General features: G+C 43.3%; 11 protein-coding genes across 11 annotated transcripts; 6 read left to right on the top strand and 5 right to left on the bottom strand.

The window, feature by feature from the left end:
* Nucleotides 1-664: 664 nt before the first annotated feature.
* On the bottom strand, nt 665-1,192 carry O0I10_002831 (uncharacterized protein; the record flags this gene model as incomplete). The annotated part of the gene is made up of 2 exons (XM_058482909.1): nt 665-880; nt 950-1,192. The coding sequence occupies 2 exons, from the start codon at nt 1,190-1,192 to the stop codon at nt 665-667; spliced, it is 459 nt and encodes a 152-aa protein (XP_058346476.1).
* A 663-nt stretch (nt 1,193-1,855) lies between these two features.
* On the bottom strand, nt 1,856-2,497 carry O0I10_002830 (40S ribosomal protein S9; the record flags this gene model as incomplete). The annotated part of the gene is made up of 2 exons (XM_058482908.1): nt 1,856-1,978; nt 2,048-2,497. The coding sequence occupies 2 exons, from the start codon at nt 2,495-2,497 to the stop codon at nt 1,856-1,858; spliced, it is 573 nt and encodes a 190-aa protein (XP_058346475.1).
* Nucleotides 2,498-3,592: 1,095 nt separating this feature from the next.
* O0I10_002829 (uncharacterized protein) lies at nt 3,593-4,737 on the top strand (the record flags this gene model as incomplete). Its single annotated transcript, XM_058482907.1, has 5 exons — nt 3,593-3,789; nt 3,859-3,948; nt 4,014-4,318; nt 4,379-4,524; nt 4,588-4,737. 5 exons carry the CDS (start codon nt 3,593-3,595, stop codon nt 4,735-4,737), a joined length of 888 nt encoding a protein of 295 aa, XP_058346474.1.
* Nucleotides 4,738-4,847: 110 nt separating this feature from the next.
* Nucleotides 4,848-5,873, bottom strand: O0I10_002828 (uncharacterized protein; the record flags this gene model as incomplete). The annotated part of the gene is made up of 1 exon (XM_058482906.1): nt 4,848-5,873. The coding sequence occupies one exon, from the start codon at nt 5,871-5,873 to the stop codon at nt 4,848-4,850; it is 1,026 nt and encodes a 341-aa protein (XP_058346473.1).
* Nucleotides 5,874-6,053: 180 nt separating this feature from the next.
* O0I10_002827 (60S ribosomal protein L21-A) lies at nt 6,054-6,764 on the bottom strand (the record flags this gene model as incomplete). The annotated part of the gene is made up of 4 exons (XM_058482905.1): nt 6,054-6,166; nt 6,244-6,437; nt 6,515-6,671; nt 6,746-6,764. 4 exons carry the CDS (start codon nt 6,762-6,764, stop codon nt 6,054-6,056), a joined length of 483 nt encoding a protein of 160 aa, XP_058346472.1.
* Nucleotides 6,765-9,826: 3,062 nt separating this feature from the next.
* Nucleotides 9,827-11,720, top strand: O0I10_002826 (uncharacterized protein; the record flags this gene model as incomplete). Its single annotated transcript, XM_058482904.1, has 7 exons — nt 9,827-10,447; nt 10,507-10,704; nt 10,765-10,950; nt 11,009-11,095; nt 11,148-11,256; nt 11,317-11,492; nt 11,550-11,720. The coding sequence occupies 7 exons, from the start codon at nt 9,827-9,829 to the stop codon at nt 11,718-11,720; spliced, it is 1,548 nt and encodes a 515-aa protein (XP_058346471.1).
* Nucleotides 11,721-12,024: 304 nt separating this feature from the next.
* Nucleotides 12,025-17,232, top strand: O0I10_002825 (uncharacterized protein; the record flags this gene model as incomplete). Its single annotated transcript, XM_058482903.1, has 18 exons — nt 12,025-12,190; nt 12,275-12,390; nt 12,452-12,535; nt 12,597-12,764; nt 12,820-13,250; nt 13,309-13,426; nt 13,489-13,950; nt 14,010-14,232; nt 14,289-14,468; nt 14,529-14,842; nt 14,902-14,999; nt 15,064-15,324; nt 15,380-15,538; nt 15,604-15,879; nt 15,938-16,366; nt 16,431-16,825; nt 16,885-17,006; nt 17,080-17,232. The coding sequence occupies 18 exons, from the start codon at nt 12,025-12,027 to the stop codon at nt 17,230-17,232; spliced, it is 4,155 nt and encodes a 1,384-aa protein (XP_058346470.1).
* Nucleotides 17,233-17,470: 238 nt separating this feature from the next.
* Nucleotides 17,471-17,876, top strand: O0I10_002824 (uncharacterized protein; the record flags this gene model as incomplete). Its single annotated transcript, XM_058482902.1, has 3 exons — nt 17,471-17,495; nt 17,555-17,760; nt 17,823-17,876. 3 exons carry the CDS (start codon nt 17,471-17,473, stop codon nt 17,874-17,876), a joined length of 285 nt encoding a protein of 94 aa, XP_058346469.1.
* Nucleotides 17,877-17,995: 119 nt separating this feature from the next.
* Nucleotides 17,996-18,277, top strand: O0I10_002823 (uncharacterized protein; the record flags this gene model as incomplete). Its single annotated transcript, XM_058482901.1, has 2 exons — nt 17,996-18,116; nt 18,180-18,277. 2 exons carry the CDS (start codon nt 17,996-17,998, stop codon nt 18,275-18,277), a joined length of 219 nt encoding a protein of 72 aa, XP_058346468.1.
* A 142-nt stretch (nt 18,278-18,419) lies between these two features.
* Nucleotides 18,420-20,115, top strand: O0I10_002822 (uncharacterized protein; the record flags this gene model as incomplete). The annotated part of the gene is made up of 9 exons (XM_058482900.1): nt 18,420-18,443; nt 18,500-18,740; nt 18,803-18,867; nt 18,924-18,981; nt 19,032-19,138; nt 19,211-19,285; nt 19,352-19,527; nt 19,679-19,919; nt 19,984-20,115. The coding sequence occupies 9 exons, from the start codon at nt 18,420-18,422 to the stop codon at nt 20,113-20,115; spliced, it is 1,119 nt and encodes a 372-aa protein (XP_058346467.1).
* Nucleotides 20,116-21,593: 1,478 nt separating this feature from the next.
* Nucleotides 21,594-22,256, bottom strand: O0I10_002821 (uncharacterized protein; the record flags this gene model as incomplete). The annotated part of the gene is made up of 2 exons (XM_058482899.1): nt 21,594-21,745; nt 21,809-22,256. The coding sequence occupies 2 exons, from the start codon at nt 22,254-22,256 to the stop codon at nt 21,594-21,596; spliced, it is 600 nt and encodes a 199-aa protein (XP_058346466.1).
* Between the last annotated feature and the right edge of the window lie 1,159 nt (nt 22,257-23,415).

Raw genomic sequence — 23,415 nt, 5'->3', positions numbered from 1 at the left:
CGCGCGCGCGCGCGCGCGCGCGCGCGCGCGCGCGCGCGCGCGCGCGCGCGCGCGCGCGCGCGCGCGCGCGCACATATACATATATATATATATATATATATATACCGCGCGCGCGCGCGCGCGCGCGCGTTGCCACTCTCTCCCCCACATCTACTTTTCACAGCCTCCCCCCCCTTTCCTCCCTCCCCTACATCACGTGTGCTACAATATTACTTTTCACCCACCATCCTTCTCACCACCACCCATCCGCGCATTCGATCCTTTTTTATATGCCAGGAACATATATTTGTACCATTTCTTGTCATCTGTTTTAATAGTTATTGCCATGTCTATTGCCATTCTATTCTTCTTCTATGATCCAGGATACAAGTTTCACCTTTGATTTCGTTCTTGTGCAATAGTACTAATCACAAAATGACGTATGCATGGCATTAAATGTGCTTCCACAGTACACCTTTTCATTACATGAGTACTCGTGATCACGTGTCGAAAGTTTTACTACTTAGCAATCACGCAAGTGAGCCATCATCAGCTTTGAAGAAAAGTTTATTATTGTTTACTTATAAAGGTACAGGGAAAGAAAAAAAAAGTTATGCAGATAAAGTATATAGTGTAGAACGGCTATTAAGGAACCAAATAAAAAGAGAGGGTAAAAGGAGGAACATTATCGGTGATGCTCGTCATGATCGCTTTCTTCGTTGAGCTCAAGATCAGATTCATCCATCAAGGCCCGTTGATACTCGGCTTCACGTTTGCCACCCCATCGACGACGATGCTCACGCCTTGATGTAAAAAAGTAATCGATCAAGAATGCTGATAATAATCCTGTGACGCCTCCAAGTAGGTTGGCGAGAATATCGTATTGATCAAATGTGCGGTACTAATTAACAACTGCCATGTTAGGAGACATGCACTCTGGATCCACAGCCCATAGGACAATAATACCCACCGGTAAAAGGCCTTGAATGCATTCACTAAGGATAGCAGCCGAGAACAAGATGACCGAGGCAAGAAGGAGGTTACGTTTATAGGAGAGATCCCATAGGAAATAAAGACAAATGCCGAGGATCAGAAAGGCTGTATAGTGAAGCACCTTGTCATTGACCTTTCCACCCAACTGAATGGGAGCAAAACCGAGAATGGCGAGTACGATGAGAAGGAAGAAGAGGACAATGAGAATGCGTAACCGCATTTCAGGGCAATAAAAGAAAGGTTTGGGCGGAGGGTTATACCAAAGCAGCAAGTAATATAATAATAGCCCAAGAGCGGATTTCCCCGTAGAGACTATTGAGTATGCTTACGGATATCGCGTTATAGAGATCAGTGTCAAGACATTCTTTTTGACTACGTTGATAGTGTATGGAGACATCAGGGGCTCAAGTGGGTTGATGAATAAAGGTGTGATAAGGGGCTTGAGCTGTGAGATGCTATTCTGACCACCATGCAGTGCGCAATACAAAGACTAAACACCATTGCTTTATGCGGCATTTCTTTTTTTCCCTTCACCCATCATGCAAGCAATGTGTCTTTTTCTGCAAGCAGGGCTGAAAACGCCAAATGTGCCTTTGAAGAAGGTTGCCATGGCAACTTGTAGACCCATCACCATTGCGTATCCCAGGAAACAAAGCTTCATCTCATTGTGCTGGTAATTTCTGTTCACCATCACCATTGGTCGTTATCCTGTTATTGGCACCGCTTCACAGGAACATGCTGCTCTTTGTTGAACAGGTATCGTCGTTGTAGTTGCATTGTTTCTATATTAGCCCTGTAATTGTTACGACATCTCACATGTAAAAAAAGTCAAGTTCTTTTTGAACGAGTATGGGCAATGGATTTATTGTGATGCATCGAATATTTACTCTTCATCCTCCTCATCATCACCACCCTCAGCAGCCTTGGCTCTCTTTCTCTTGACACGACCAGCACGGCCACCACCATAAGGAGAGGTCAAGGCAAAGTCAATGTGCTTTTGCGAGTCCTATAGCGTAATGTGTAAGAAACAATGAATCCACTCATTCAATCATTCATTCATTCATTCAATACTTACCAAACGGACAATGAAGGAAGGCACGTTGACAACTTGCTTACCAACACGGATGTGACGTTGACGAATGAGGACACGAGCGTGATGGATAGACTTGGCAAGACCGAGCTTGAAGACTTGAGTTTGAAGACGACGCTCCAAAAAGTCCTCAATCTTGAGACCCAAGACGTAATCGAGCTTCATGCGGCTCTCGTCCAAGACACCAATGCGGACCAAACGACGAATCAAAGCATTGCCCTCGAAGAGACGACGGGGGTCCTTCTCGTCCAAGGTAAGCAAATCACGAGCAGCACGACGAATCTTGGACAAGGTCAAACCGACACGCCAGACTTCACGCTTGTTCTTGAGACCATACTCGCCAACGAGCTTCAATTCTTGGTCCAAACGAGCAGACTCGTAGGGGCGCTTAGGGACCTTGGAGGTCTTGCTGTAAGTACGCGAAGCACCAGTCATTTTTGAAAAAGAGGAAGATTCACCTATCGCTCACCAAAAGCTTTTTTTTCTTTGGGCGGTGCACGAATAATGACAGCAGATCTCCAATTGTGGCTTTGTGCACGTGCCTCAACCAATCCTCCATCCATCCTATTACCATTGACATCCATATCCATCATGATCCATGTAATCATATACCATTTGACACACCCTTGATCCAAGAAAATCTACCAGTCAAATGGCCCAGCTATATACCTACCACATGTCCTTTATCTTTGGAATTGCACCCACCACCATCATCATCATCAATCGAATCACATATATAAAGAACGATTGCATTCTATATTTTCGATAACATGCACGTGACCCCTTGAGTTGAACAATGCCAATGGCACGACGTGAGCTAAACACGATTTTGCACGTCCATTTTACTTACATTACCGTCAACAAAATACAATTGCAGACATGTGTGGTTCATGTTGGGTCACTAATGTCTTGTACGCGTTCAATATATAAACGTGGAAGCCTAATTTATCATTCCCTTTATGATGATCTGCTCCTCTTGTAACGTATTCCGTTCCCAGTATTCTGCATTGTCAGAGGTTGATTCATGCATCACATATGGGTTCTTCATATATATTAACGGTAAATAGGGTGATCGCTCCCATTTTATTATGAACACCAGCAAGCGAGTAACTTGTTAGCTGATTGTTGTTGTTGTTCGATGACATTGCAACCTTGCTTACTGTAGTTTGTTTATCTTCGCAGCTTGGCTCATTGATAAACAATAAGGCATTTATCATTCTTTGTGGTCACGGAAATACCCACGCCCACATTGCACATTAAACATAGAAGATGTTGTCGCCCATTTTTACTCTCACGCATCTCTTTCTTTCATCCTATCACTCTTTCATTGCTGACACCTTCAAAGCCCAAGTTCATGTAAGTATCACACTTCTTGCAGCCCTGTTCATGAGAGCTGAGCTTTATCGTCATCCTTTTAGAGTTTCACTATTGATCTCCTACTTTCATTGTCATTGTGAAATATGACCCTTTGATTAACAAGGGCTTTTTACGATGCGGTGGAAAACGGGTTTTATCAACCTTCCATACAAAATGGATCCCTATCAAGCATTCTCGGCACTGGCCAGTGTTGTCGTCAATGAATACAGGACCTCACAAGCGATGTGGTTTTTGTGGATGGCGAATCTACAGGCCGCAAACAGCCAACAAGAAGAGATCGATGGGTGCATGTCTATGGATCAATCGGAGATGTATGCCGTTCTTAAAATGCCAAGGTTCATCGGGAAGAGGTACGATGGCTGCAACATACATAAACTTTAAAGGATTTGCTTCCACTAAAGGCATGGTGATCAAACTAGGAGCTTTCCAACAGAGACAAGCACAAGAAAAACAGCACGACGATATCCTTCGGCAGGTGTTAAACATGTGGATGGCATTAAATGGGATTGGTAAACTCATATTTCCAGCTGATACTTATAACACGTAGCGTCATTATTAACAGCAGTGATAATAGGGGTGACGTCGCACAAGACATCCTGAAAGAAGAGGCCCATACGCTATTAAAAGATGGCGCGCCACGCCTAAAGGGTCAAATGCCTAACGGCTTCTTCAAAATGAAGTACCATGGCCTTATCATGGCGTTGATTGAGATAAGCGATCCGCCGAACACCAAGGACCACATCCGTTTCGTTGGCGACAAAATCAAGCTCGCCAAGAATCTGAAGCACCTGCTGAAGAAAGTGCGTGAAAAGCTTAAACGCAAAGGCGACCATGAGCTATACCAATGCATCAAGGTATACATAAGGCATCAAGTTTACAGTAAGAATGGGATGTAATGGTGTGTGTATATGAGGGTGTGCTCTAATTATCCGATGATAGATCACAAATTGTATCTTTATTCTCTTCGCCAACCAACACATGGCATTTACGTATTTCAAGAAGAATTCCACTTTGATCTTTCATGCGAGGTTGGCTTCTTTTCCTATTTCCTTCCAAGGTGCTTGAGGAAGTTGTCCAAAGTGCAGGTAAGAGCTCAATGATCGAAAGAGTGATTTTAATATCAATGTTGCTAAGATTGCCTTTATCAGATGTTGCTAAATGAAAGTTCACAAAGAATATCTCGGCCCGGACTACATGGTCAACATGTCAGAGGCTTGTCAAGTTCTCGTGGCTGTCGTATACCTCGCTGTTGTATCAAGCAAGAAATAAAGGCACGCTTTAAAAAGATACCTACATAGGATTCAATTTTGGGAAATACGTAGTACCCTTAATAGAATAACTGTATACATAGCCATTTTATTTACGTTTTCATATGTATACACTACACCAGCACTAGCATAAAGCTGATCTATTGTTCCTTTTTGTAATTGTTCGAGTTCTTTGTCATCATGTTCTCTTCCCGGTATACTGCATATATACAAAGTCCGGTACCTGGTCCTGCAAGGATGGATGACAGCAACAAGACCACCAAGCCTTTGTAACCATTCTCTAAAGCCGCCCATACACAGCATGCTCCAAACGTAACAACCGTATCCAAAAGAAAAACGTGTGTAGCACCAAGTTTGCCCAGCTGCTCAAGAGTAAGCGATGTCAAATCCATCTCATCTTTGTAAAGGGTCGCTATGCCGACCAATGTTGCCATATTGAGCAGGCCTTTAGATTTGAGTCGTACACATGCCGCATAGAAAATCACAGCGTTGAAAGCACCAATCGGCATATAAAGTCTCCACACAGCCTTACGCTTGTCGTCAGTGATCTTTACTTTGTCGAATATCCACGTTGCGATATAATGTGCTGGTGACAATAATAAGGGAGCTAGCTGCCACAAGGCGATGACGTTGCTCTCCATGGGGCTGTATGGTATGGTACCGAAAAGCATAAAGATGGTTGGCAGTAGGTAACACATTAATATGGCGATTAAAGTAGCATAGAGTCGAGATGCGCTTATAGAGTATTGAGCGGATGTAATGTTGTCGCCATAGCAATAGTAAAATGCAGGCACCCACATCAACGGCAAGGTTATTGATATGCCTATCATGTTTGCAATGAATCCCCACAAAGATACGCAGGATATGATCCAATTGGTACCGGAACGTGATCCTTCAACTAGCATGATGGTGAGGACTGAGCCAAAGAAGAAAAGGAGTATCCAGCTAAGTTCATATCCAAAGGAGTCGTGCATAGCATGCGTAAAGACATTGACCAAGAAACAGAATGGGTGATCGATAGCGTTGATTACACCTGAAGTTGCATGGTAGTTGCGAGCATTGGAGCAAAGATCGGCAAGCCTAGCGAAAGGATAAACAATGATAAAATGGTGACCAAGGACAACTGCAATAGGAAAGCCAATAGCAAAGGAAAGCCAAAGCTTCATCGTAAAAAATGAAAGAGAAAGGCACACAAAAGTCGATTGACTCGATTGCTTGCTGCATGTCATCCCGAATGGAAAGGTGGCTGACAGTAGCACAAACCCCACTGATAACTATAATTGCATCGTGTATATCATTTGCCCCTAGCAGCGTATTTATTGCACTCCATCCACAGTAAACACTGTTTACAAAAGGGTCTCGTAAGGAACAGGGGCGATGGTTTGAGGAACGTTGTGCTTGGTAGAAACGTGACGAGCCTCGCGAGGTTGAGCTGGAAGACGCTTCAAGTTGACCTTGACTATAGATTCACATGTACAAATCGAGATTAGCTTCTTTCCCATCACACATGGCATTAATCAAAAGCTTGATCCTTACCACCAGTCTCCTTGGCAGCCTTCTTCTTTTGAGCGTTCTCCTTGACACGCTCCAAGAATTCTTGACGGCACTTGGAGTGCTTGACGTGCTCAATGCGGATGTTGACACGCTTCTCCATGTAGCGGTTGCCGACACGCTTGTGAACAATGACACCAACAGCAGACTTGGTAACGTTGTAGACAACACCAGTACGACTATATGAAAAGACAATAGCCATGAATACCCAATAGCCCATAATCATACATCCTCCCCCCATCCCATCTCAACTTACCCGTGGTAGAACTTGTGGGGCATACCCTTTTGGACAGCAGCGTTGGCTTTGATGTCAACAATATCGCCAACCTTGTAGGTCTTCAAGTAGGTCGACAAGGGGATAGCACCATGCTCGCGGAACTTGCGCGAGAACATGTGGCGGGTGCGAGCACGAACTGCAATGCATCGAAATCAGTCTCATGCGAAAAAAGGAACACGTACAAGGTAAATGGACCCAATGACTACTTACGACCAAAGGAGTGAGGCATTCTATAGCATAATCGGATATCGTTAGACTAGCTGTCTCCTGGATTTCCTGATCGCTGCAGTCGAGTTACCTGTCAACGTATTACAGAGGCAAAAAAGAGAAGGAAGAAGTAAGCCACAGCTTGCAACCAAATTTTAACAGCGCTGAGATTGGGTATAAGAACCAACCTGGATCATTCACTCTGTGTCAGTCTCTGGTTGCCATATTCCTATGCGTCATTCAGTAAGTGTGTGTGTGTGTGTGTGTGTGTGTGCTTTTATATAACAATTCTTGATATCGTAGTAATTGGATCATTGTAGTAGCATTCATTTCGGTTTAGGTTGCCCCTTAATATTGAAACCAAGAATTGCATTGAGACCTTGGAAGGCATGATGCGTAATAAACCATTGAATCTATTTACCTATTGGATATTGGATATTGGGAAATGGGTTCCATTTGGTGGGGGAGGGGAATACAGAAATCTAGCGTAGGAAAATGGGAGTAATATGTATGTAACCAGGGACAACCATCACCAAGGAAACATACATACACCTTTATAAAAGAGCCAAATGTCACAATGACGACAATGACAATCAACGTATGATGATAATGAAACGCTGAAGGTCATCACAAATGTTAATACATGGATCTCTCTTAGGAAAGAACACCGTGTCCCATTGGATCATAGTACACACTTTCAAGTAATATTGTTGGGCGCCATTACTTAGCTTACTACTTACCAGCGTTTATTATTGAACATGTGTAGGATCCCCAATGCTTATAGTCTATGTATGTAGCATATGAACAGGGAAGCATTCACCAATGTCATGTGATAGAAGGTGACAAAAATGTCTCGATAGGGTCATGTGAATGGTTCATCTTGTTTCCGGCCTTCAAGTTTCTACATATTCCCATTCTCCTCTATCATCATCAATCCAGAAACCAACCAAAAAGTGATCCACATTTCGCACATATGAAATAATAACGAGATACTCTAATTATGTTGAATCCAGTGTTCATTTAATGGAAGTCAAGAATAGGACATGGTAGTGTGGGTGCTTTTCAATTCAGAAGGTGCCTTCGTTTTTCCCGCCTTTTCTCAGCAGCAGGTTCAAAAATGTACCACGAAGGATTGCTAAGGTGGCTGCAAATCTTCATCATCGTCGCCTGGCTCATAATGGAAAGATGTGCTTGTTGCTGCCGCTGGTGTTGAGAAAATACGTTTTGTTGTTGGTAATGTTTTTTTAGGATGGTTCATAGATACCTACCATCTTCCAACGATTCAGTCGTCGTCTTTCCCATACTATCACGTCGAGTCAGACGCTAATGCATAAAGGAATACTATACGTTTAGTCATACACTTGTTTTTAGGGTAAATGCAAGCGACAAAATACCATGTTGCTCTATAGTCATTCTTACCTTTCCTATTGATGTGGTTGTCGGAGCCTTCATTATTGCTTTTGTATGCGATCTTCTGGTAGCGAACGTTCTTGTTATTGACGTTGGTGTGGGTTGTATTGCTAAGGATGAAGACGTTGGCGGTATTGAGGATGGAGATGAACTTGTTGGTGGTCTTGACTACATACCTCATTTTAAAGAAGTCATCCATTGACATGCACCGCGCGAAAGTTTCTTGTTGGCACTGGCGGGGCGTATGATTTGATGACCACAATACGCGCATACCTGCGATGTTCGATACTCGTTTACGATAGCCACCGGCCAATAGCTTTCCCCTCATTATTGAGCGTCAACTTTCAATCGAGTCAGGACCTCTTCTTTTTATATAGCCCTTGCCCTGTCAACGTCTGTCAGGATGTTCTCCTTATCAAGCACCCTATTATGATATCACAGCTGTTAATGGCGCTATCATAATCCCAAGTATTTACTGGAAAGATGAGCATACCAATCCCACTTGATGTCATCCACATGTTTAACAGCTCCCGGAGGATGCCTCTTTCTCCTTTTCTTGTGCCTGCCTCCATTGGAAATCTTCTAGCACATGCCACGCCTTATTCTTGCTGCCGTTGTAATTCAACCCCATTATCACGGTAAGAAGCTTTCTGGTGAGAACCATCATATAGTATACCATATGGGAGAAAGGGGTTGTAACAACCGGTTGGAAGCTTGCGCCATATCAAATGCACCATGTCGAGTTCAGCATCCTGGGTAGACCATGACGACAAATCCAGCTTTTGCAGATGCATCATGAGAGGCAGCTATGTCAAAAGGAATATGAGAGCGTGGTTCATAATAAAGCAGGATGATTACGTTTACCTTTATAAAAGGCCTAGTTCACAATGACGACAATGACAATGAAAATAGGAGAATCATAATGAAATACTAAAAGGATGGCCATAAAGCTCAGCTCTCATCCATAGGGTTGCAAGAAGGACTATTCACAGTGATACGTACATGAACTTGGTCTTTGAAGGTGTCAGCAATGAAAGAGTGATACATACGATGGAAGGAAGAGATGTGTGAGAGTAAAAGCGGGCGACAACATCCATGTTTATGTGTGCGAAGTGGGCGTGGGTATATCTGTGACCACAAAGGATGATAAAATGCTTGTTGAGGAATGGTGGTGAGCTGATAGATTAGTGGTGTGGGGTGGTTGTTTATCAAAGAGCCAAGCTGCAAAGATAAACGAACTAAGCAAGGTTGCAATGTCATCGAACAACAACAACAATCAGCTATACAAGTTTCTCGCTTGCTGGTGTTCATGGTCAAATGGGTGTGAGCACCTTCATCATATACATCCGAAGTGCCGTGTGTGATGCATAATCGATCTCTGACAATGCTGCAGAATATGACAAGGGAACAGGAACATCACAAAGGGAATGATAGATTAGCCTTGCACGTTTACGTATGGAACGATCACAAAGTATGTTGATTGATTCAACATGAACCTTACATGTCTGCAATTTTATTTTGTTGATGGAGGTACTATCTTCAATGCTGGAAGCTATCGTTTATCTGGAAAAAGTCACGTGCAGTGTACCTGAGAAGGGGGGATAATTGGGCGAGACGCGCATCATTTCACATTTCATCTTCCTTTCCACAAAAACGATCTTCTATTTATGCTCTATGGCCCACGCTGGATCTCCTCACGACTTTGACAGGAAGAACCTCGACAAGTTTTATATATCGTCACCCAACAGCAAGTCGCCCCAGCGTACAATGAAACGACGTCGTAGCAATGGTGGTGGTGGTGCTTCTTCTCCTAATGCTGTCTCAGCCAAACGTCAACAAAGCAGCAGTGTCCTCAATGTCCTAGACGACGATCCATTCACCGATCCAGAGAGCACAACAAAGAACAGCTCCAATTTGCAGCAACAGGTGGCATGTGCAAGATCTCGTCTCTTGGGACGCTTATCAGAAAAGTCGAGTCCTCCTCATATGCATTGCCTTCAAGATCAGTATGCCAAGTTGTACGATCTGCTGGATCAGACCGTTTCCAAAGGTGAAAGCAACTCTTGTCTCTTGATCGGCAACCGAGGTGTTGGCAAAACGATGCTGGTACGACGTGCTCTGGAGGATCTCGATAAACAATACAACCGTGGTAGCGAGGCATCCAACTTTTGCGTTATTCGACTCAACGGCCAAACAGAGACCACAGATCGACTTGCTCTGAGTGAGATTGCTAGGCAGCTCTTTCTTCAACAAAAGCAACCGGATCAACAGCAGCAACAGAATAGCCGTCAATTTGTAAGTTCTATCTTTGACATGTTGCTATGCCAATCTAATGCGTGCGCGTGTGTGTGTAGGCTTCATTTGCAGAATCCTTCGATTATCTATTATCATTGATCAAAGCGGGAGACAAGTCGACACTGCCGATCATTTTCATCCTTGACGAATTCGACCTTTTCGCACAACAACCAAAGCAAGCTTTACTTTACAACCTTTTCGATGCAGCACAAAGTGCTCAAAGCCCAATGGCTGTTATTGGTTTGACATGCAGACTGGTAAGGATGATTGTTGTCTTCTTTAGTCCATGGGGGAATCTAAAGATGGGTTTATGGTAGGATGCATTATCATTATTGGAGAAGCGTGTCAAGTCGCGTTTTTCACATCGTCAGATCTACGTATTTCCTCCATCAACCTTTGGTGAATTTATAGAGTTGGCAAAGAGTCAATTACGGTTACAGGTTGCACTTGGTGATTATGCAGCTTACAGCGTATACGTCGAGAAATTCAATACAGCATTGGATGTAAGTGGGGAATGGAAGATGGCTGCTATATGCGTACTTATGGATCATCATCACACAGGATCTTTTCCAAAACCCAACCATGAATACGATCTTAAGGCGCATCTTTGACTTGACCAAGGATATCCGTTCATTCTATAAGCTCTGTGTAAGTAGACCACATGAAACTATCCTAACATGTTCTAATGCTTTGTATATAGTTTGAGCCTGTATCCAAGTTGAGTCAAGATAATCCATATCTGCGAGTGGAGGATTTCCAGGAAACTAGTGTCGCACAGCGTTCTGATGCCAAAACGGAGATCCTTAAAGGTAATCATGGGATAGTGGTGGTGATGGCATGGCATGTTGAGCTTATCAATTTTATTGCAGGTGTGTCCATGCTGGAGCTCGTTCTTATTGTTTCAATGAAGAAGCTTTTGGAAAAGGATATCACAACTTTCAACTTTGAAATGGTATATGACGAATACAAGGATTTCATGAATCGAACGCAAGTGAGTGGTGGTGGATTTGGCGTGAAATTGTACAAGCGACCTGTTGCGCTCAAGGTAGGCTATAAAAAGGGATGGTATTATGCGGGGATACTGATCCCTAATGCTTGATAGGCATTTGAAAACCTACAAGGGTTTGAGATTGTATGTCCAGTGGAAGATATTGCAAAGTGTCCAAAGGAATATCGAATGGCACGATTGATGCTCGAGCAGCCGCAAGTAACGGAAGCCGTTCTCAAGTATAAAAATTGCCCAGCACCGATCAAAAAGTGGGTCACCGGATAAACATCCTTTGTATATATAGTCATTTAGCATGTAATTGTGTTCTATACCAAGCAGTCTATTAAAATCAATGAGAATCACGTGATAGAAAGAAGGGTCAATGATGACAAAGAACGTCTTTTATTCAAACAATGGTTACTATATGTACATGACAGGATCCATCCACTACGATGTGGTAATTTTACAAAGGAAAGTTACAGCGGGTCCATAAGCTTGAAAGGACGTCGCGGAGTGAAGTTGTGTCGCATTTGGCTATTGACTCTTTTTGTACTCGTCCTTTCGTTCAGGAACTAAATTGATAACGTGAATGGACTTGGCGATAAACATCACCTCATCCTGCCGAGTGCGAGTGCTCTTGGTGCCTGTTCCACCCATCAAGTCGTCCACTTTTTGGAAGCATGTCGAGCTTGTCAAGAAATTCAGCGTGGTTCGATTAGGAGATGTGACACCTGACTTGCAGAATGGTGCTGGAGGTAAACGCGCATCAGCTGGTAATCCCGGCACTGTCATGGAGGCCTTGTATGAAAGAGACTAAGAGCTATTGTTTATGTATACAGCCATGTTCAGTAGCCAAGTTTTCCAGGAGGGGCAAATGCATTTTCAGTTTACTACCACTTACACGCGTGATCACGCTCATTTGGAAGATTTCCAACCACACCGCCGTATATTTGGTGTATGCAAAAGACAATGATGATACCTACTTTGTATGTGGATTGCTAATAGTATCACATTAGGTCATTGGTATTATGGATTGTCAAGAATGGAAGGATAAGGATTTGAGTGAAGGTCATAAGCATTTCGTTGATACACTTCACAAGGTAACGAACGTTTATGCAACCAAGATCTATATGTGCTTACTAACGATCCTTATTCTAAAAGTATCCTACTGCCATTGCTACAAGATGTTTTGCATTTGATCCAACCGAGACACAGCCTGATGACACCAAAGGTCTGATCATGATCCCGAATGTCGGCAACATGTCGTTTTACATGAGCACGATGATATGCGACTTTGCAAGTGAGATCCTAAGTCAATTTGCCATGTTGGTAAGTAAACGTGGGATGGATATATAAACGAGTAGTTGCTCACAATCAATGATAGGCATCGAGGATAGAGAACTTGCCTACGCTTGAATCACCTTTACCACGTGCTTATTACATTACACCACGCTTTGACTCGCCTAGCAACGTATCGCCTACGCCTTCAGTCAGCACACCAGGCTCTCCAAATATGAACCATCGCACATCACAACCACCTAAACCCACACAATCCTCGTCTTCGTCTTTATTGAAGCGCGCATCCACCCCCGTTGGCAACTCACGTCCACTTTCATTTGCACAACATCAACAAAAACTTACTCCCAATGTTCCCCATGGACCCATGTCACCACCTCTTCCATCACCACAACCAACACGATCGACAGGCAATCAAGGAGACAATGGAAAAACCAAAAGAAGAACCCCTGCTCGAGTAAAGAAACTCTTGGCTGATTTATACCTGTTGGCAGGTCGTCTACCTGATGCAGTTAACCAGTAAGTCAATTTCATGTATACATGTTTACACATTCTTAATCTAATACACCTTTTTTAGCTATACCCAAGCGATTGAGATGACAAAGACGACATCCGATTATTTATGGCTAGGAAGTGCAATGGAAGGTTTAACATGCGCTACTTTATTGTTGGAGTATCTTCATGCAGATGTTGGTGTAAGTAGTACAACAGGGGAGCATTAAGGGAAAGGATGAAAATTAATTCATGTTGCACACAGCATATTGTATCCAGAAGCCAAAGTGCCCCTGGTGGAAGCACACCTGAAACACCATCCACACCTACCACGGATCCTTCACCATCCACGCTTCTCGATGATACAACATCCACTGTAGCTCAAGTGCTCCAGCGATACACAGCATTGCTCGATTACTATGACAAAGTCAGCACCACATCCAGCATCCCAATGCCAACCTTGATCTATGCAGAGACCCTTGTCAAAATGGCCCGATTCATGCTGACAGTGTACGCCAACAAAGGATGGAGCGATCACACATTGTCATTGTTGGTGCAAGGAAGACTTTCGTCTGAAGATAACGGCATCTTGACGGGACCGCAGCGATTCATTTCTATTGAGGACATGATGCGATACAAAGAAAGTGGAATTCCACGACACGACATTGCGGAATGGGCAACCAAAATATGGGTTGTGCAATTGGATGATTTATCATTATTGGATCAGGTATGAGATCCCGGCTATGGGTTGAACAATCGTACTTACTCATTCTCTTTCATGTGTAGATCAATCTCATGACGCACATGTCAAGTGTTCTCAATGCTGTCGGATATCATCGCAAATCAGCATGGCTCATGTATGAAAGTGTGAATCGAATGCTCCCGCTTTTGATCCAAGGGCGTGCCACATTAGCCAGCTCACGTGATACAACCAAGAAAGATTTTGGCAAGAGCGATGATGGCATTCTAGAAATCCTCAAACGGATATGCGAGGTGTATGGACTTGGAGGTAAGTAGCGGAGGAAAAAGCCCGTCATGTACGTATCCTTACATTCAACAACATAGAACGAAACGTGCATGATGGTGGTACATTGGATGCCTTGCAAGGTCAAGAAGATGGATCGGATAAGAATGTGGGTGATGGCGTGCGAGGTGCCGTATCCAAGGAGCCTTTACGTTTTGGATGGCCCAAGTTGCAGATTGATATCCTTCGACAATGCATTGCCATTGCCGAGGCACTTCCAGGTAGATAACAACATGCATGGTTGATTCTGTCCACCTTTGGGCTAATCAACGACCCTTTAGATTATGGTGCTGTTCTCTACTATACCACTGTACTACTGAAGAATTTGTATCAATACATATCCAAGGAAGAGCAGATTCGTTTGGCAACATCGATTCAAAGAATTGTGGCTATGGGCAAACGTGTTCGTCAAGTCGAAAGCAATGTCAATTACTGGGGCGTGAATATTGTCTCTGCAGTCGAAGCCTTGCTGCCAATTCCACGCAAAGCCGTTTATCAGCATTCAGCCAAAGGCCGTGTATCACCTGCAGCAGCTGCAGCAGCCAATGGCGACCCCTTTATTTACAACCCATTTTCACAAAAACGTAATGAAAAGGTATGTATGTAGCTATGGAAACATCGAGGATATTGTGTGCTTATAGGGTTGTATCATAGCAATCGGTCATCTTGGTCAAGAACGAGTTATGTGATTTCCGAGTAACCCTCACCAATCCTTTTGGATTCGATTTGGAATTACAACATGTTGTATTAAGGTATGCATCCAACAATCACCCATTCATTATAACGCGTATTCATTGTTCGTGTCCCTATATATAGTACAACGGGTGTGCCATTCAATGCCGTGTCTGCCACTGCTACCATCCCCGCCAATGGAACCTTGAATTTGCGATTGACAGGCACCCCTGAAGAAACAGGAACCCTCGTGGTGCGTGGGTGCATGATCAAAATTGTCGGCTTTGCAGAGCAAGAGTTCCTTGTGGATTATGGTCAAAAGCAAAAGAAGGAAGCTGCCAAGGATCCCAAGAACAAGCATGAGGATAGCAACAACAAGAGCGAATTCATCAAATTGAAACATAGGTAATGTAACTCAAAGTGGTATGGAGAGGACAAGAGATCTAATTTCCTGTTGTAGTGGTTTGAGTGCCATTCAATCGAGTCGCAAGAGGGAAACATCAAATGAATTACGCCCGGTCCAGTTTTACGAGCTTTCTGTTATTGAAGATCAGCCATTATTGAAGATTCGGTCAACCTCCTTACTACATGATGCTGTCATGCTTTATGAAGGAGAGATGTAAGTTGAAAGAAGGCAATGAGGAGAAAAGAGATACAATGTGTTCATTTTCATCTCTCAAATAGGACGCATATTTCCATTGAATTGGAAAACATCGGCAACATCCCTGTGGACTTTGCAAGCCTTTCATTTGTTGACTCAACTACAGCCAACCCTCTTCCTGTCAATCCCGAGTTACCAGTCGAAGAGCAATATGAGATTGAGTTGTATACCAAAGGGATGCATGTTTTCTCTTGGGAAGGATCCAAAGAAGAGATGGCCCAATTCGTGGGTAAAAAGATATGGCTACCACCAGGCGACTTATGGAAAGTCAATGTCAATGTTTATGGTAAACGTGGATGGTACGTAAAAAAAGTCTGCAAAGCATCTCTCATGATACTCATGCGACGTTGAATTTAGCACTGGTGGCACCATTCAAATCGACTATGGATATCTCAAGCGTGATGAGCATGAAGCAGATTCTTTCTATACGAGACAACTTTATCTTCCGGTGCTCATTACAGTGTATCAGAACTTGGAGCCTCTCAATTGGGATATCCTCTATCTACGACATAGCGCACCTGTGCCAAAGGCAGATATCGATGATGCTCGTGGACGTATCGCAAAGATTGGTTTGGAGCCTAGCAACGCCTATGATCAGCCCATTGAAGACCTATTGCTTATTACACGTCAATTTGATGACCAGAAAAGCAAAAATGACTATTGCCTTGTGACGCTGGACGTTCGCAATACGTGGACTGTACCCTTTGACACCAAACTTGTGATTGACAATGGTGATGATGATAAACTCACATCCATCGTTACACTTCAACCAGGATCAACCAAAAGGTAAGAGAGGATAATGTGATTTGAAGCAAATGGGGCGTGGGCTAATAAGCTTTTTATTTGCTAGAATCACCTTACCTGTCAAACGACTTTTCCTTGATCCCGAAGAATGTTATCAACCCGTACCATCACTCGAACCCAACAAGCAATTTGTGGTATCTCAAGGCCCTAAAATCCCTCTTGAACAAGAACGTGCTCGACTACAAATGTTTTGGTATCGGGAAACCCTTCTTCGACGCATCACAGCATCATGGCATTGCAATTCCACGGGTCGACACGGTCTCCTGAACATACGATCATCCTTGCGACTTACACCCATGCAACTTTCCATTTTGAAAAAGGAGGATATTGAGTTTATCGTCGAGATGACGAGCGATCATGCGAAAAAAGTCAGCCACCGACGTTTTGAATGCAAGAGCAATGAATTTGTCACAATGAATGTATCGATAAGAAACCGAAATGGTACGTTATTGTGGTCTTTTGGGATGGGCTAAGCACATGCTCATGTATGATGTTTATAGTACATCCGATCAAGCTGATATTACGTGTGCAACCCGTCCAAAGCTATGATGATGGTGCCAAGGAATACGATTTGACTGGCAAGTTATTAATACAGGGTTTGCAGCAGGTGGTGTTACCTGAGGTAAGTCGATAGGGAAGGGGTAAAAGAGAATAAAGATAATTCATGCCGATTGATTCCTTCTACGTGGTCATAGGTGCCACCAAACGACGGTATCACAACACATCAACTCCCCATGTGTTTCCTATCACGAGGCCAATTTGAATTCTTGTATCATGCAGAAGATGTACACACCCAGCATGTGTATTACGATCACGAATGGGCCATTGTTGACGTTTATGACAATTAGATTATCTCCCTCACATCTCCCCCTTTTTTTAACTACTTTTTATGTAAATGTATACATTGTTCTATGTACTGTCCTATTGGGGTTATCATCCTTCATGGGTTTTGGATAAAAAAATTGTGTCGGTCATTATGAAGTAAATCTGCATAACACACCCCACCCTTCCCTTGTACCCCGGTAATTATTCATATAAATGGGAAGCGAGGTAACAGGGTTCTCCACTTTATAACTTTTTTCAATCATGCCTCAACAAGATCCTGCTCTCCGTAAGTGCTGCTAATTGTAGAGTAGGAAAGATTGGTTGCTAACCCATAACCCTCACCAGAGCGCGTTGAAGACCAATTGGTCGAAATCTCAAAGGAAGTCCAAGGCTTGGCTCGATCCAAGTACACTTCCAAGGATATCCAACATTTGCAAAACAAGCTGCATCACATTGATGAAAAGTATCGTGAAGGAATCATTGATGATCGTGACAAGTCAAACTTGGATGATGATCCATATGAGCACCAAGGCCAAGCTCAGATTGCTGATGTAAGTTGTTGTATAGAGGATACACTAATACACAAGTTTACTCACTCAACATGCTCAAATAGGCTCTCGATAAGATTCACACCACTCTAAGCTCTATGCTGCAAAACTGCGAGTAAAAAAAAGAATCGTTGCTTTATTGCATTTGTAAATAAAATTGGTTTTTTGTGGAAAAGAAAGACATTGTTGCTGCTGTTTCTCAAATTGTTTGTGTTACTCTTTCACATACACAGTAACCATGAGTCATCCCTTGTTGCATAAAGCACCACCTACCACTCGCCGCGGTAGGACAGGCAGACGTCGTCGTACTGCGCGATCCACCACAATGCACGACCATTCAGACATCATTCGAGGAAGAGGTATACGCTTTGATCTCGAGATCGCCGCCGCAACAAAGAAGACTCATTGATCTCTCTCTCAAGTCGTCAAGGACGAGCCGTATGTCAAGTTCTTCGACTGGTTACGACACTATGATTTTCCAAAGACCAAGATGGTTTTAGCCGAGTTTCCCAGTAAGTGAAGGATATCCATCAAATCGTTGATACGATGTACTGATCCAATCTCCCATTATAGACACTGGCAGAGGTAGGGATATTCAACCAACGATGAAAAGCTGCTATGGACACGTTCTTAACCTTTTGGATTTCCTTCGTTAACAAGGCATGATGGCAACATCAGATATTGAGGTAAGTAAAGCCACCAGGTGGTAGTAAATGGTTGGCTGAGTATCACTTGTAATTAGGCAGGGGAGGTCATTGTATCAGTACCGAAAGCATTCTTGATGTGCAATGAGACGCTACAAAAGGTGTATGGTCAACATCCACTCAGCATGCATCAATTGCTCGCATTACACTTGTGTTACTTGAAACGTGATCCAACAAGCTGGTGGAAACCTTATGTCGATCTTTTACCAAGTCATTTCAATACCATGCCTGTTAAATACCCACCCACTTTGGCCAAGCACTTGCCTTACTATCTTAAAGGTACATGTCGTCGCTGCTTTATTAAGCGTCATCATCATCTCACACACATGTATCGTTATCAGAGGAAGTAGTACAACAAGCAAGCAAGCTGGAATCTGATTATGCCAATGTCAATCGATATATCAAGGTATCAAAAAGAAGAACCCACTTTTGCACGTATCCATTGCTAATCATCATAATCAGTCACGTCAAGATTTGGGGTCTGTTGGATACAAGGAATATGAATGGGCATGGCTATGTGGTATGTATTTAGATGTCAAGATGGATTCATCTGACCCAGCGTTTCCATAGTCAACACGCGATGTATCCACATGTCTACCATTGATGCTACAGCAAAGGGAGGAAACATTGCCATGGCTATTCTATTGGATTTTTTGAATCATTCTTGGGAAGCCAAGGTACGTTGTTCGGGAGGGGAAGGATGATGATGACGATGCCGTTTGCTTACAAAAGAGCAAACGATCCAAAAGATAGAGAGCGGGTTTAACGTACGCACCCAATGCTTTGAAATTCGTACATTGACACCTTATCGCAAAGGCGAGCAGGTATGTATATGACTATGAATGAATCGTTCAAAGGAGGAAATGATGAGTAACAGAGATGAACCATAGGTCTTCATCAACTATGGCCCACATGACAACCTCGCCATTCTACGTGAATATGGATTCGTCATCCCTGACAACATTTACAACTTTGTCTCTTTGGATCAAGAAGTATGGAGCTTGTTTGATGAAATGGAAACGGTACGCGGCTCTCGGTTGAAGAAATCGATTTTGGAGAAAGAAGGGTGAGCTTTATTTCTTGATCCAGTTCCCCCAATGTTGTTGCTCTCTCACTAACTACCAACGTTAATACGCGTGCGTGCTCGGATGATTCAGCTATGCAGGGTAAGTGAAATGCATTGTCAAAGATGACAAGTCACTTATCAACATACATAGGGATTACTCGATAAAGAAGAATGAGATCTCATTCCGGTTATTGACAGCGCTACGATTATTGGCTTTGGAAGGTCCTGATTCCCGCTCTGGTTTTGAAAGGAGGTTAATCGATTGGCAACAAGTCGTCTCTGGTGCTAGCGATTTGATCAGCGTGGATAATGAACGGCGTGTGTTGATCATGCTAAAGTCAATATGCGAACGAACAAATGAAGTTGCATCCCACGAAGAATCACTGCTTACGGTAAAAATGACACCAACATGATGCTTTACAATGTCACTCATCCATCACATCACGAATGCTGTAGACTCTGCTCACAAGCCAACAGCAATCCATGCATCCATTTGCCATCCGATTCCTGCGACAAATTTGGAAGGAGACACTCGACATTAGCACGCTCACGATACAAGAGATTGATCAGAAGTTGAGTGAATTGTAGTTTATCATTGATGAAGAAGAGTCAAGTAAAACGCAAAGATTGTTGTTGAGGGAGAGGAGATTTATACATTGATCAATGAACGCGTGATTATGGGTATGGAAGGGGTATTTGATAACGTGTTCAAAAGGGGGGAGCAGCACATACACATGGGCATGACAACATTGTATACAAGTGGTGGTAGTTTTGGATGTTCTTGTTGCTTTTTTATCTTGGCCGGCTGATAGGTCGAGGATAAGGTTGTGGAAGTGCAGGCTTGGCAGGACGTTCTGGAGGCATTCTTGTTATTGATAACACAGTATCTTGATGAAAAAGTAAATTGACTCGGTTGATCAAGGTGACCTTTTTATATCTGGAGGATGTCAAACTGCAATGGCATTTGAGACACTTTATGATGTGATGATTCCCGCCACGCGGTAAAATGGGCGTACACCAATCCGACGCTTACCCCACCCCCGCGTGCAAGCAAATGCCCCCTTTTGCTACACATAACGGAAAGCAACAACGCCTACCGACATCATGCAGGGGGTAAATACATACATACACAAAGCCTCTTTTCTTTTGAAACAATATCATGATGAGCTGTAACGGTTTTACAAAAATAAAAAAAAAAGCGGGAGGAGAATGTTAATTTGACCATGTCGGGTATAGATCAGGCGATTGGCTGTTGTTTATCTGTCACGTACGTAAGGTACAGTGTTCGATGGGGCGTAAACAAAGCAAAACGTGGCAAAGGGACAACAGCAATGAATGACAGCCCTATTTCTGCACAGCATGGCATTAAAGTCGGTCCATGAAATTCCATGCTGTTTCGTCGTCGTGCCGATTGCACGCGTGGACTCTATGTATGTATGTATGTACAAGTAAAAAGGGGGTGAATGACAATACCCTATCCATACTACGGGCATTCACACGGTAGTGGCTAAATGGCAGGATGAGTTGTTTCAGGATGTTTAGCCACAATAATTGAAATACGCCATGACGATCGTTTAGTTTATTCCCTGCTGATCATTCCTTACAAACAAAGCAAACGCTATTTACCCCATACACGTTCTCTATATGGTTGCTATGTGTACGTTAAGCTTTTTTGGAGGCTGTTGACAATTGTGGGGCAACGAGGTTGTTTCATGTCAAAGTCTGGTGTAACGTACATGACACGCTTGCTCATTGTTGATAGAGATGACAACAACGACTCACGTAGTAGTAGTAGCAATAACAACACTTTATATGCGAACATGTGCATGCGCATGCGATAAAGAAAACCTGCAGGCTGGATTGAAAGCATCTTATCCCGAGAAAAAGCGATAAACCCGACAACAACGTGTGCATTTGTTGCTATTTCATCAATACAAATCCGAATGATGGGATGTGTGACATGTGGTCTTTAATGGCTACTGTATAAGTATGTGAAATGTTGTATAGGTATTCTCCGCTGATGTTTGTCCCTCGACGCCATTTCGTACGCATGACAAGGAATCGCGTTACAGAAAGAAGGCCTTTTTCTTTTTGTCACCATTGTCATCCTGTGAAGGCCAAGTGGATTTGATTGGGGTGTCCTTGGATGATGATTCTGATGATGGCGTGGATGTCTTTTCTTGCGCCTGTTGTTCCTCTTGTTCTTTGAGAGCAAGCACTAAATAAAGAAAAAGAGTAAGCTATCGGTATCACACAAAACACACACACACTCAATGCATACATTTGTCAAGATAATCATCATCCACATCCTCATCCTCTTCCTCGTGATGTTGTAATCGGCCACTCTTCAAAACAATCCGGATCTCCTCCCGAAAGTCATCCGTGAATGCTTGTCCTTTCTCAATACGGTCAATGATCTCTTCCAGCAGCTTGATCTTGTGTTGCGTCTTCTCCTTGTATTCCTTCTTTTCCATCTTGAGCCACATGAGATGCAAGGCTTCCGAGCCAAGAATAACCCACATGAGATACTCCAAGAAATAAGGCAAGTGCTGTTGTCGTCTGAAATGGTACACCATGGAAGACAAATTACCAGTGCCAGCCGATTGGGAAGCTGCTGCTGTGTTGATCTTGCGGCACATTTGGAGAGCAATCGGTCGTTGTTGACATGCCGGTCGAGTCAAGTTGACGGTGGGTCGAACCAATGGCAGCAATGATCGGGCAAACGACATTGGGGGAGGACGTATATATATGTATATCGACTTTGACAAGTGGTAGAGAAACCAATAGAGCGGTATTCATCCCTGGCTTCTAAATAAATTCGCATTTGGCTGCTGTCTCCATATCTTTGAATGCCACCTCTTATTGTATGTCTCCATGGAGACAAAATCTATGATCAAAAGAAGTACTGTATCATGGCAACGTTGCTATGATCGGTAAATCAACCCTGGGTCTTTGTTAGAACATACTTTTGTCACCTACAACGAATTTACTCCTGGGTGTTGGATGGATGGGGTTCATTGTTAATGGTGCAGCTCTTTTGACCTAGTATTCTAAAATGGTTGACCACTTTATCAATCATCCAAAAGCATTTCCCACGCCCATGCACATATAAACAATATGATGTTGTCGCGCGCATCATCACACATCTCTTTCGCCTCTTGCATTTTGTATCACTGCATGTTCCATCAATGTCTTTCGGTAAGCGTCACAAAGGACCGTTAAGCAATTTGTACGGCTCAAAAATGGATTGACCATTGAAATCATGTATGTATACAGTGCTTCATTGTTACTTGTTTTCATTGTTCTCTTTGTGATATGTACTCTCCTTCCCGTGAAGGTTCCATGATGGTGGTATGTGTGATTATCTTCTTCCTATAGCTTCCTCTTGTAATTTGTATATTGACATCTGCTTGATTAGCCTCTAAAAGCGGCCATGGAGTGATATGCATACTATAATCTTGGTGGTGTGCAAGCGAGAAGCATTGTTGTCGGGACAAGTGCCTCGCCGTGGACCCGCCATCATGCACTCAGTTCTGCATTGTTCCACTCAAAATCTTCTTTGAGGATTTAAACCTCTCTCGCGGTGCTCTCCTCGGCACCTTACAACCGGTGTGAAACGATACAATGAACAAGATGTGGAAAAAGCTATCTTGGAGCCGACGACTTTACATCGTTGGTGATTCATTCACTTCAAAACAGAAAACTCTTCTTCGGTAGTATGGCATACCTCGCAACAAGGTTTATGCTCCTCCATGTGGCGACTGCAACAAGTCAGTGTGGCAGGCTACCTCTTTTTCTGCATCCTCTTATGCTCGCGAGCTTGGACCATTGCGAACAAGTCGTATCCCGTAACCCCAAAGCACCAAGCACCACTGTCTCTGCCCAAGC

The sequence above is a fragment of the Lichtheimia ornata genome (assembly GCF_029851405.1).
Source record: "Lichtheimia ornata isolate CBS 291.66 chromosome Unknown scaffold00008, whole genome shotgun sequence".
NCBI lineage: Eukaryota > Fungi > Mucoromycota > Mucoromycetes > Mucorales > Lichtheimiaceae > Lichtheimia > Lichtheimia ornata.
The sequence above is the reverse complement of the archived record's forward strand: the minus strand, read 5'-3'. Positions and strand labels throughout refer to the sequence as shown.